Source organism: Ranitomeya imitator, chromosome 5, assembly GCF_032444005.1.
Source record: "Ranitomeya imitator isolate aRanImi1 chromosome 5, aRanImi1.pri, whole genome shotgun sequence".
NCBI lineage: Eukaryota > Metazoa > Chordata > Amphibia > Anura > Dendrobatidae > Ranitomeya > Ranitomeya imitator.
In genome coordinates this window covers 151,471,768-151,485,875 of record NC_091286.1, presented here as the reverse complement: position 1 = coordinate 151,485,875, position 14,108 = coordinate 151,471,768, and the positions used below count along the sequence as shown (strand labels likewise).

At 44.6% G+C, this 14,108-nt stretch overlaps 1 protein-coding gene across 2 annotated transcripts in view; it reads left to right on the top strand.

Annotated features, from left to right (window-relative positions):
- The window catches only part of FNDC1 (fibronectin type III domain containing 1), a 392,429-nt gene that overhangs the window by 208,616 nt on the left and 169,705 nt on the right, over nucleotides 1-14,108 (top strand). For both annotated transcript variants that reach the window (XM_069769220.1, XM_069769221.1), the window contains one exon: nucleotides 12,709-12,897. In XM_069769220.1, coding sequence (XP_069625321.1) covers nucleotides 12,709-12,897 — 189 coding nt within the window. The remainder of the gene's footprint in view (nucleotides 1-12,708; nucleotides 12,898-14,108) is intronic.

Below are 14,108 nucleotides of genomic sequence, written 5' to 3'. Positions count from 1 at the left end.
AGGGTTAAAAGTTGACCAGCAATTTCTCATTTTTACAACACCATTTTTGTTTAGGGACCACGTCTCATTTGAAGTCATTTTGAGGGGTCTATATGATAGAAAATGCCCAAGTGTGACACCATTCTAAAAACTGCACCCCTCAAGGTGCTCAAAACCACATTCAAGAAGTTTATTAACCCTTCAGGTGTTTAATAGGAATTTTTGGAATGTTTAAATAAAAATGAACATTTAACTTTTTTACACAAAAAATTTACTTCAGCTCCAATTTGTTTTATTTTACCAAGGGTAACAGGAGAAATTGGACCCAAAAAGTTGTTGTCCAATTTGTCCTGAGTACGCTGATACCCCATATGTGGCAGTAAACCACTGTTTGGGCGCATGGGAGAGCTCGGAAGGGAAGGAGCGCTATTTGACTTTTCAATGCAAAATTGACAGGAATTGAGATGGGACGCCATGTTGCGTTTGGAGAGCCACTGATGTGCCTAAACATTGAAACCCCCCACAAGTGACACCATTTTGGAAAGTAGACCCCCTAAGGAACTTATCTGGATGTGTGGTGAGCACTTTGACCAACCAAGTGCTTCACAGAAGTTTATAATGCAGAACCGTAAAAATAAAAAATCATATTTTTTCACAAAAATTATATTTTTGCCCCCAATTTTTTATTTTTCCAAGGGTAAGAGAAGAAATTGGACCTCAAAAGTTGTTGTCCAATTTGTCCTGAGTACGCTGATACCCCATATGTGGCAGTAAACCACTGTTTGGGCGCATGGGAGAGCTCGGAAGGGAAGGAGCGCAGTTTGACTTTTCAATGCAAAATTGACAGAAATTGAGATGGGACGCCATGTTGCGTTTGGAGAGCCACTGATGTGCCTAAACATTGAAACCCCCCACAAGTGACACCATTTTGGAAAGTAGACCCCCTAAGGAACTTATCTAGAGGTGTGGTGAGCACTTTGACCCACCAAGTGCTTCACAGAAGTTTATAATGCAGAACCGTAAAAATAAAAAATCATATTTTTTCACAAAAATTATATTTTTGCCCCCAATTTTTTATTTTTCCAAGGGTAAGAGAAGAAATTGGACCTCAAAAGTTGTTGTCCAATTTGTCCTGAGTACGCTGATACCCCATATGTGGCAGTAAACCACTGTTTGGGCGCATGGGAGAGCTCGGAAGGGAAGGAGCGCAGTTTGACTTTTCAATGCAAAATTGACAGAAATTGAGATGGGACGCCATGTTGCGTTTGGAGAGCCACTGATGTGCCTAAACATTGAAACCCCCCACAAGTGACACCATTTTGGAAAGTAGACCCCCTAAGGAACTTATCTGGATGTGTGGTGAGCACTTTGACCCACCAAGGGCTTCACAGAAGTTTATAATGCAGAGCCATAAAAATAAAACAAAATTTTTTCCCCACAAAAAATATTTTTTAGCCCCCAGTTTTGTATTTTCCCTAGGGTAACAGGAGAAATTGGACCCCAAAAGTTGTTGTCCAATTTGTCCTGAGTACGCTGATACCCCATATGTGGGGGGGAACCACCGTTTGGGCGCATGGGAGGGTTCGGAAGGGAAGGAGCGCCATTTGGAATGCAGACTTAGATGGAATGGTCTGCAGGCGTCACATTGCGTTTGCAGAGCCCCTAATGTACCTAAACAGTAGAAACCCCCCACAAGTGACACCATTTTGGAAAGTAGACCCCCTAAGGAACTCATCTTGATGTGTTGTGAGAGCTTTGAACCCCCAAGTATTTCACTACAGTTTATAACGCAGAGCCATGCAAATGAAAAATATTTTTTTTTCCACAAAAATTATATTTTAGCCCCCAGTTTTGTATTTTTCCAAGGTTAGCAAGAGAAATTGGACCCTAAATGTTGTTGTCCAATTTGTCCTGAGTACGCTGATACCCGATATGTGGGGGGGAACCACCGTTTGGGCGCATGGGAGGGCTCGGAAGGGAAGGAGCATCATTTGGAATGCAGACTTAGATGGATTGGTCTGCAGGCGTCACATTGCGTTTGCAGAGCCCCTAATGTACCTAAACAGTAGAAACCCCCCACAAGTGACCCCATATTGGAAACTAGACCCCTCAATGAACTTATCTAGATGTGTTGTGAGAACTTTGAACCCCCAAGTGTTTCACTACAGTTTATAACGCAGAGCCGTGAAAATAAAAAATCTTTTTGTTTTCCCACAAAAATTATTTTTTAGCCCCCAGTTTTGTATTTTCCCAAGGGTAACAGGAGAAATTGGTCCACAAAAGTTGTTGTCCAATTTGTCCTGAGTACGCTGATACCCCATATGTTGGGGTAAACCCCTGTTTGGGCACACAGGAGAGCTCGGAAGGGAAGGAGCACTGTTTTACTTTTTCAACGCAGAATTGGCTGGAATTGAGATCGGACGCCATGTCGTGTTTGGAGAGCCCCTGATGTGCCGAAACAGTGGAAACCCCCCAATTATAACTGAAACCCTAATCTAAACACACCCCTAACCCTAATTCCAACGGTAACCCTAACCACACCTCTAACCCTGACACACCCCTAACCCTAATCCCAACCCTATTCCCAACTGTAAATGTAATCTAAACCCTAACCCTAACTTTAGCCCCAACCCTAACTGTAGCCCCAACCCTAACCCTAGCCCTAACCCTAGCCCTAACCCTAGCCCTAACCCTAACCCAAGCCCTAACCCTAGCCCTAACCCTAGCCCTAACCCTAGCCCTAACCCTAACCCTAACCCTAGCCCTAACCCTAACCCTAGCCCTAGCCCTAACCCTAACCCTAACCCTAGCCCTAACCCTAGCCCTAACCCTAGCCCTAACCCTAGCCCTAACCCTAGCCCTAACGGGAAAATGGAAATAAATACATTTTTTTTTTATTTTTCCCTAACTAAGGGGGTGATGAAGGGGGGTTTGATTTACTTTTATAGCGAGTTTTTTAGCGGATTTTTATGATTGGCAGCCGTCACACACTGAAAGACCCTTTTTATTGCAAAAAATATTTTTTGCAATACCACATTTTGAGAGCTATAATTTTTCCATATTTTGGTCCACAGAGTCATGTGAGGTCTTGTTTTTTGCGGGACGAGTTGACGTTTTTATTGAAAACATTTTTGGGCACGTGACGTTTTTTGATCGCTTTTTATTCCGATTTTTGTGAGGAAGAATGACCAAAAGCCAGCTATTCATGAATTTCTATTGGGGGAGGCGTTTATACCGTTCCGCGTTTGGTAAAATTGATAAATCAGTTTTATTCTTCGGGTCAGTACGATTACAGCGATACCTCATTTATATCATTTTTTTATGGTTTGGTGCTTTTATACGATAAAAACTATTTTACAGAAAAAATAATTATTTTTGCATCGCTTTATTCTCAGGACTATAACTTTTTTGTTTTTTTGCTGATGATGCTGTATGGCGGCTCTTTTTTTGCGGGACAATATGACGCTTTCAGCGGTACCATGGTTATTTATATCTGTCCTTTTGATCGCATGTTATTCCACTTTTTGTTCGGCGGTATGATAATAAAGTGTTGTTTTTTGCCTCGTTTTTTTTTTTTTTTTTCTTACGGTGTTTACTGAAGGGGTTAACAAGTGGGACAGTTTTATAGGTCGGGTCGTTACGGACGCGGCGATACTAAATATGTGTACTTTTATTGGTTTTTTTTTTTTATTTAGATGAAGAAATGTATTTATGGGAATAATATTTTTTTTTTTTTTTCATTATTTTGGAATATTTTTTTTTATTTTTTTTACACATTTGGAAAAATTTTTTTTTACTTTTTTACTTTGTCCCAGGGGGGGACATCACAGATCAGTGATCTGACAGTTTGCACAGCACTCTGTCAGATCACTGATCTGACATGCAGCGCTGCAGCCTTCACAGTGCCTGCTCTAAGCAGGCTCTGTGAAGCCACCTCCCTCCCTGCAGGACCCGGATCCGCGGCCATCTTGGATCCGGGGCTCGAGCAGGGAGGGAGGTGAGGAGACCCTCGCAGCAACGCGATCACATCGCGTTGCTGCGGGGGGCTCAGGGAAGCCCGCAGGGAGCCCCCTCCCTGCGCGGTGCTTCCCTGCACCGCCGGCACATCGCGATCATCTTTGATCGCGGTGTGCCAGGGGTTAATGTGCCGGGGGCGGTCCGTGACCGCTCCTGGCACATAGTGCCGGATGTCAGCTGCGATAAGCAGCTGACACCCGGCCGCGATCGGCCGCGCTCCCCCCGTGAGCGCGGCCGATCGGCTATGACGTACTATCCCGTCCAGGGTCAGATAAGCCCAGGGCACCTCGACGGGATAGTACGTCTAAGGTCACAGAGGGGTTAAATCACAGAGATATGTCACACAAAATACTTAATAAGTAACATTTCCCACATGTCTACTTTACATCAGCACAATTTTGGAACCAAAATTTTTTTTGTTAGAGAGTTATAAGAGTTAAAAGTTGACCAGCAATTTCTAATTTTTACAACACCATTTTTTTTAGGGACCACATCACATTTGAAGTCATTTTGAGGGGTCTATATAATAGAAAATAACCAAGTGTGACACCATTCTAAAAACTGCACCCCTCAAGGTGCTAAAAACCACATTCAAGACATTTATTAACCCTTCAGGTGTTTCACAGGAATTTTTGGAATGTTTAAAAAAAAAATGAACATTTAACTTATTTTCACAAAAAATTTACTTCAGCTCCAATTTGTTTTATTTTACCAAGGGTAACAGGAGAAAATGGACCCCAAAAGTTGTTGTACAATTTGTCCTGAGTATGCCGATACCCCAAATGTGGGGGTAAACCACTGTTTGGGTGCATGGCAGAGCGTTTGGAGAGCCCCTGATGTGCCTTAACATTGAAACCCCCCACAAGTGACACCATTTTGGAAAGTAGACCTCCTAAGGAACTTATCTAAATGTGTGGAGAGCGTTTTGACCAACCAATTGCTTCACAGAAGTTTATAATGCAGAGTCATAAAAATAAAAAATCATATTTTATCACAAAAATGATTTTTCGTCCCCAATTTTTTATTTTCCCAAGGGTAAGAGAAGAAATTGGACCCCAAAAGTTGTTTTGCAATATATCCTGAGTACGCTGATACCCCATATGTGGGGGTAAACCACTGTTTTGGCGCATGGCAGAGCTCGGAATGGAAGGAGCACTGTTTGACTTTTCAATGCAAAATTGACAGGAATTGAGATGGGATGCCATGTTGCGTTTGGAGAGCCACTAGTGTGCCTAAACATTGAAACCCCCCACAAGTGACACCATTTTGGAAAGTAGATCCCCTAAGAAACTTATTGATGTGTGGGGAGCACTTTGACCCACCAAGTGCTTCACAGAAGTTTATAATGCAGAGCCATAAAAATAAAAAATCATATTTTTTCACAAAAATTATATTTTCTCCCCCAATTTTTTATTTTCCCAAGGGCAAGAGAAGAAATTGGACCCCAATAGTTGTTGTCCAATTTGTCATGAGTACGCTGATACCCCATATGTGGGGGTAAACCACTGTTTGGGCGCATGGCAGAACTCGGAATGGAAGGAGCGCCGTTTGACTTTTCAATGCAAAATTGACTGGAATTGAGATGGGACACCATGTTGCGTTTGGAGAGCCCCTGATGTGCCTAAACATTGAAACCCCCCACAAGTGACACCATTTTGGAAAGTAGACCCCCTAACGAACTTATCTGGATGTGTTGTGAGAGCTTTGAACCCCCAAGTGTTTCACTACAGTTTATAACGCAGAGACGTGAAAATACAAATTCTTTTTTTTCCACAAAAATTATTGTTTATTTTTTAGCCCCCAGTTTTGCATTTTCCCAAGGGTAACAAGAGAAATTGGACCCCAAAATTTGTTGTCTAATTTATCCTGAATACGCTGATACCTCATATGTGGGGGGTAACCACCGTTTGGGCGCATGGCAGAGCTCGGAATGGAAGGAGTGCCATTTGGAATGCCGACTTAGATGGAATGGTCGGCATCACATTGCGTTTGCAGAGCCCCAATCTACCTAAACAGTAGAAACCCCCCACAAATAACCCCATTTTGGAAACTAGACCCCCCAAGGAACTTATCTAGATGTGTTTTGTGAACTTTGAATCCCCAAGTGTTTCACTACAGTTAATAATGCAGAGCCGTGAAAATAAAAAATCATTTTTTTCCTACAAAATGTTTTTTTAGCCCCCCAAATTTTTATTTTCCCAAGGGTAACAAGAGAAACAAGAGAAATTGGGCCCCAGACGTTGTTGTCCAATTTATCCTGAGTATGCTGATACCCCATATTTGGGGGGGAACCACTGTTTGGGTGCATGACAGAGCTCGGAAGGGAAGGAGCCCATTTGGAATGCAGACTTAGATGGAATGGTCTGCAGGCGTCACATTGCGTTTGCAGAGCCCCAATGTACCTAAACAGTAGAAACCCCCCACAAATAACCCCATTTTGGAAACTAGACCCCCCCAAGGAACTTATCTAGATGTGTTTTGAGAACTTTGAACCCCCAAGTGTTTCACTACAGTTAATAATGCAGAGCCGTGAAAACAAAAAATCATTTTTTTCCTACAAAATGTTTTTTTAGCCCCCCAAATTTTTATTTTCCCAAAGGTAACAAGAGAAACAAGAGAAATTGGCCCCAGACGTTGCTGTCCAATTTATCCTGAGTACGCTGATACCCCATATGTGGGGGGGAACCACTGTTTGGGCGCATGACAGAACTCGGAAGGAAAGGAGCCCATTTGGAATGCAGACTTAGATGGATTGGTCTGCAGGCGTCACGTTGCATTTGCAGAGCCCCTGATGTACCTAAACAGTAGAAACCCCCAAGTGACGCCATATTGGAAACTAGACCCCCAAGGAACTTATCTAGATGTGTTGTGAAAACTTTGAATCCCCAAGTATTTCACTACAGTTTATAATGCAGAGTCATGAAAATAAAAAATCATTTTTTTCCTACAAAAATGTTTTTTTAGCCCCCCAAATTTTTATTTTCCCAAGAGTAACAAGATAAATTGGACCCCAGCAGTTGTTGTCCAATTTGTCCTGAGTACGCTGATACCCCATATGTTGGGGTAAACCCCTGTTTGGGTTCATGGGAGAGCTTGGAAGGGAAGGAGCACTGTTTTAATTTTTCAACGCAGAATTGGCTGGAATTGAGATCGGATGCCATGTCGCGTTTGGAGAGCCCTGATGTGCCTAAACAGTGGAAACCCACAATTCTAACTGAAGCCCTAATCCAAACACACCCCTAACCCTAATCCCAACCACACCCCTAACCTCAACTCCAACACACCCCTAACCCCAACCATAACCCTAACCACAACCCTAACCCTGACACACACCTAACCCTAATCCCAACCGTAAATGTAATCCAAACCCTAACCCTAGCCCCAACCCTAACCCTAGCACTAACCCTAACCATAGCCCTAACCCTAACCCTAGCCCTAACTCTAACCCTAACCCTAACCCTAGCCCTAACCCTAACCCTAACCCTAGCCCTAACCCTAATGGGAAAATGGAAATAAATAATTTTTTTTAATTGTTTTATTTTTCCCTAACTAAGGGGGTGATGAAGGGGGGTTTGATTTACTTTTATAGCTTTTTTAGCGGATTTTTATGACTGGCAGCCGTCACACACTAAAAGACGCTTTTTATTGCAAATAATATTTTTTTGCGTTACCACATTTTGAAAGCTAGATTTTTTCCATGTTTTGGTCCACAGAGTCATAGGAGGTCTTGTTTTTTGCGGGACGAGTTGACATTTCTATTGGTAACATTTTCGGGCACGTGACATTTTTTGATTGCTTTTTATTCCGATTTTTGTGAGGCAGTATGACCAAAAAATAGCTATTCATAATTTTCTTTTGGGGGAGGGGCGTGTTAGGAGTCGAGTTTCCTCTGCTGCACAGGGGGAATCTCGATCCGTCTCCGCTGCGGTCTCCTATTCTCCTCCAGCCGCAGTGGAGCCTGCTCAGCAGGGACGTCGATCCCAGCGTCTCGCTCAGTCTGACTCTGTGAGAAGAGTTACTGCTGCTTCTCCAGCTTCTGCCTGTAAAGCCTATACTGGTCAGCAGCGAGTGGACTTCTCTGGGACTAAGTCCTTGTCTGCGCACACTGAGCATGCCCAGGGCAAGATCTCCCGTTGGAGATCGAGGGTCATGTGCTCAGACTCTGCAGCGCATTCTATTGGTCCTCTTGGCAGGTCTTGGAAGGGCAAAGTTTCTGTGGCCGCTTCCTGTCCTGCAACTATATAAACTGCGCATGACCGCACGGCCATGCGCTAGTGTACAATTTAATACGTGTGTTTGTTGTGAGTGCAAGTCGTTCTTTAAATACCCCTACCCTATTGTATGATTGTTCGCGTATGGAGTATGGCTGCTATCTAGCACTCAACGTGTCACACACGTGTCAGCGTCTACTGCTGTGACCGCCAGTGCGGTGCCACGCGCCAGTGTGCGCTTCCTGACCCACGTCTGGGTGCTTAGTGGTGCCTGCCAGCACGGCACAGTTTGCACTTCAGTGCCTAAATTATATAATTCCTTTCACACCCAGTTGCGGTGTAGTGCCAGCAAGGGTCTAATCGGACTACAATCCCTGTTGGGGTTTAGTTCGCTGACCACTTGCTCGCGCTCTATGTGCGGTACCGCGGTCCTGTGACGCAACAGGATCGCTTTCTTCACGCTGGGTGAGGTTTAACCCACGCGTGTATACTTTTGAATACCGCCATATTGTCTGTCATTTCCTAGCAGCAGGTTTCACCTGCACGGTGGACCCCGGACTGCGAACGCATCTATATCATCTCTCTTGGTGCGTTCCGCCAGTCCTAACAGGGCGTTTATACCGTTCCGCGTTTGGTAAAATGGATAAAGCAGTTTTATTCTTCGGGTCAGTGCGATTACAGCGATACCTCATTTATATCTTTTTTTAATTTTTGGCGCTTTTATACAATAAAAACTATTTATAGAAAAAATAATTATTTTTGCATCGCTTTATTCTGAGGACTATAACTTTTTTATTTTTTTGCTGATGATGCTGTATGGTGGCTTGTTTTTTGTGGGACAAGATGATGTTTTCAGCGGTGCCATGCTTATTTATATCTGTCTTTTTGATCGCGTGCTATTCCACATTTTGTTTGGTGGTATGAAGGGGTTAACTAGGGGGAATTTTTTGTAGGTCGGGTCGTTATGGACGCGTCAATGCTAAATATGTGTACTTTTTTTGTTTTTTTATTTAGATAAAGAAATTTATTTATGGGAATAATATTTTTTTTCTTTATTTAGAATTTTTTTTTTTTTTTTTACACAACTAAATATTTTTTTTAACTTTATAACAATGCCCCAGGGGGGCATCATGTTATAAGGTCAGATCGCTGATCTGACACTTTGCAGAGCACTGTGTCAGATCAGCGATCTGACATGCAGGGCTCCTGGCTTACCAGCTCCTGATCCGAGCAGGCGCTTGGTAAGCCACCTCCCTGCAGGACCCGGATGCAGCCCCGTGGCCATTTTGGATCCAGGGCCTGCAGGGATAAGAAGGTAGGAGACCCTCGAAGCAACGCGATCACATAGCGTTGCTCCGAGGGTCTCAGGGAAGCCCGCAGGGAGCACCCTCCCTGCGCGATGCTTCTCTATACCACCGGAACACTGAGATCATGTTTGATCGCAGTGTGCCGGGGGTAATGTGCCGTTATTTCCCCCCCAGCTAACAACATCTGCCCCCAGCCACACCAGAAAAGGCGCATCTGTAAGAAGAATCTGTGCATGTCTTTCCTGGAAATCGGGGTGGAAGAACGTGCGCGCGAGCAGGAGCAGGAGACTGCAGACTTGGCAGGGATGGTCCGAAGCCTCGAGGTACCTACCCCAAAAGTGGCAGAGCCGGAGTGGTCCTGCGAATTAAGGCAGGAAATGCAAAAAATGAGGGCAGAAATAGGGAGCCTAAAGGAAGCCCTTGCTGCTGCCTTGCAGTCCAATCCCATACCCCAGGGTATCTTACGGCAAGAGATGAGAGAAATTAGAGGAGAGACACAGAGCGTAAGAGAAACTCCAGCTGCAGCCCCAGAATCTAATCCTATATCCTGCGATGTAGAGCGATTACAGAGTGGATATGCCTCTCCTGGAGAATGGCAAAATAGACTGAAGCACCCACCAGACAGGCGCAGAAGTGAGTGCTGGACTTGTGGAAAAATGGGACACCTGTCAAGGAGTTGTCCTACACGAGACAGCCAATTGTGAAGATTTGCTCACCCTTCCGAAGGTCATGCTCACTGGAGACAATGCTCACCTAGAAGAAATGGTACTGTGAGTGGAGGGGAGCCTCACCCAGAGCAAGGCAGAGCCATGGCGTCAGACTCTGAGAAGTGAGGGAGACGGTGTAATTTGCCTGCTGCAAGATTTATGCATTACTAGTGTTGAGCGATACCGTCCGATACTTGAAAGTATCGGTATCGGATAGTATCGGCCGATACCCGAAAAATATCGGATATCGCCGATACCGATATCCGATACCAATACAAGTCAATGGGACATCAAGTATCGGAATGTATCATGATGGTTCCCAGGGTCTGAAGGAGAGGAAACTCTCCTTCAGGCCCTGGGATCCATAGTGAGGTGTAAAATAAAGAATTAAAATAAAAAATATTGATATGCTCACCTCTCCGGCGGCCCCTGGACATCACGCTGGTAACCGGCCGGCTTCTTTGTTTAAAATGAGCGCCTTTAGGACCTGCGAATGACGTCGCGGCTTCTGATTGGCCACGTGCCGCCCATGTGACCGCCACGCGACCAATCAGAAGCCGCGACGTCATTCGCAGGTCCTCAATTCCTAGAATTAGGAGTTTAGTGAATGAGAATGACGTCGCGGCTTCTGATTGGTCGTGTGGTGGTCACATGAGCGGCACGCGACCAATCAGAATCCGCGATGTCATTCGCAGGTCCTAAAGGCGCTCATTTTAAACAAAGAAGCCGGCCGGTTACCAGCGTGATGTCCAGGGGCCGCCGGAGAGGTGAGCATATCAATATTTTTTATTTTAATTCTTTATTTTACACATCCCTATTGATCCGATACCGATACCCGATACCACAAAAGTATCGGATCTCGGTATCGGAATTCCGATACCGCAAGTATCGGCCGATACCCGATACTTGTGGTATCAGAATGCTCAACACTATGCATTACCCAAGAGCATGGTAGTTGAAGATGATGGCGGCCACAGCAAAGAGGCGGAGGTAGAACTCACATCTAGTGCACAGTCAGGTGTTGTGGACAGCACACTAACGCAGTTGAAGGAGGTACCGAGTATGTGGATGTCACTCCATGTTCTGGATGGCTGAGAGGCTGGAGAAAATTGAGAGAAGCAGCCTGATGATGAAGTGCAGTCAGATGACCCAGTGAAGGTGGACAGTGAATGCCATGGAGAAGAGCCCGATATCGAGATTCTGTGTGAGATACCTGAAATTCTGAGTACTCCTGACAAGAAGATTCAAGAGGTGCCTCAAAGTGCTCAGTGTGACCACGCTGGTTTTCCACCCATGCAATATACACAGAATAATTTTCTTTGGCAAAACGAAGTGCAAGAGAGGCATAAATGGATGTGAAAACTGTGGGCATCTGGCCAACCTCTGAAGAGCATAACGAGGCACAGAGAGTTCTCGCCCGTTGAATGGCGAGCTAAGGGAGAGGTGGAGTATAAAGAGGAAGACCGGACTGCGAGTACCTGTGCCAGAACGGGTCCGGAATTGATGAGGCTGCGTCCCATGTTATCCAGGGAAGGTAGAAAGGTAAAATCAACCTGTACCGGAATGATGGGAAGAAGAAAGTATGTAGAAGGCTTGGAACGGCTCATGATCCAAAGCACACCAGATCCTCTGTAAAACATGGTGGAGGCAGTGTGATGGTATGCCAGGCATGACTTCCAATGGCACTGGGATACTAGTGTTTATTGATGATGTGACTGAAGACAGAAGCAGCTGGATGAATTCTGAAGTGTACAGGGTGATACTTTTGCTCAGATTCAACTAAATGCAGCAACGTTGACTGGATGGCGCTTCACAGTGTAGATGGATCAACATAGTGGGAAAACAATACTGGAGTTTTTTTTAAGGCAGAGTAGTGGAATATTCTGCAAAGGTGGAGTTATTCATCAGATCTCAACCCCATCGAGCAGCATTTCAGAAGGTGAAGACTTAATTTAAAGCAGAAAGACCCACAGACAAGCAACAACTGAAGTCAGCTGCAGTAAAGGCCTGGTAAAGCATCACAAAGGAGGGAACCCAGATTTTGGTGATGTCCAGGGCTTCTAGACTTCATGCATCATTTCCTGCAAAGGATTCTCTACAAAGTATTTAAAATGAATATTTTATTTATGGTAAAGTTTATATGTCCAATTACTTTTGAGCCCCTGAAATGAGGAGACTTTGTAGAAAAATGGTTGCAGTTCCTAACCATTGCACAGAATATTTTTTCAACCCCTGTAATTAAATCCGAAAGTCTTCTCTTCAATTGCATCTCAGTTGCTTCATTTTCAATCCAAAATAGTGGCATGGAGAGTCCAAATCATAAATCAGGGAAATTTGGTCACTCAAATATTTGTAGACCTAACTGTATATATAAATCCAAAAACACATGGGCCACCTGCATAGCGAACAATATATATATATTAGACAGTAATATAGTATTAGAGTATTAATAAATAGAATATTTGTTATTTTTTTAAATCTGTTTAGAGTACATTGTGTCATATGCTCCTGCAATGAAGCCATTTGGAGGCAAATCGATACCTTATTCAGGAACAACCACATCTGCCATAGTTGACGGCTTGCAGCCTGGAGAACGATACATTTTCAAAATACGGGCAGCAAACAGAAGAGGACAGGGCCCTCAGTCTAAAGCCTTTACAGTCACCCTACCAGCGGGTAAGCATTCAATATTAGGAATTACCCATCTGTTCACTGTAATTTCAAGGTTTAAGTGTTCTCATCTGATTCCAGAAATATTTCACTTGTAGATACAGTGTTAATTCATAAAACTTGCAAACAATTATGGTCTGTTTAATAGTGAAAGTTGTGAAGGAGAATAGAACATTAGTGAAAGTGCGCACTGTTTGTAAATAACACATACAGCACAAATTTTAGGCAGGTAATAATGCTGCTAACTAAGGATACTTTCAAAACTAGAAGTGTTATTAGTTTATTGCTATCAATTAACAACATGTAAAGTGAATGAACTAAAGAAATCTATATTATCTCAATAGTTGGTGTGACCACCCTTTGTCTTAAAGGGAACCTGTCACCCCGTTTTTTCAGATTGAGATATAAATACTGTTAAATAGGGCCTGCGCTGTGCGTTACAATAGTGTATGTAGTATACCCAGATTCCCCACCTATGCTGCGAAATACATTACCAAAGTCGCCGTTTTCGCCTGTCAATCAGGCTGGTCAGGTCAGGTGGGCGTGGTGACATCGCTCTTTTCTTCCCCAGCTTTCCGTTGGTGGCGTAGTGGTGTGCGCATGTCGCAGTGACGAATCCACTGCGCGCACGTGAAGAAGCAGCGCACGATCTGCGTTATTACCCCCTGTCATCGGTGGGGGCGGCCATCTTCCTGGGGCCGCGCGTGCGCAGATGGAGTGCTCTGCTGCACGGGGCTTCAGGAAAATGGCCGCGGGATGCAAACTCGGCTTTGGGAAAATGGCCGCCGCGATCTCTTCTGCGCACGCGCGGCATCCCGCAGCCATTTTCCTGAAGCCCCGTGCAGCAGAGCACTCCACCTGCGCACGCGCGACCCCAGGAAGATGGCCGCCCCCACCGATGACAGGGGGTAATAGCGCAGATCGCGCGCTGCTTCTTCACGTGCGCACAGTGGATTCGTCACTGCGACATGCGCACACCACTACGCCACCAACGGAAAGCTGGGGAAGAAAAGAGCGATGTCACCACGCCCACCTGACCTGACCAGCCTGATTGACAGGCGAAAACGGCGACTTTGGTAATGTATTTCGCAGCATAGGTGGGGAATCAGGGTACACTACATACACTATTGTAACGCACAGCGCAGGCCCTATTTAACAGTATTTATATCTCAATCTGAAAAAACGGGGTGACAGGTTCCCTTTAAGAAAGTTAATTT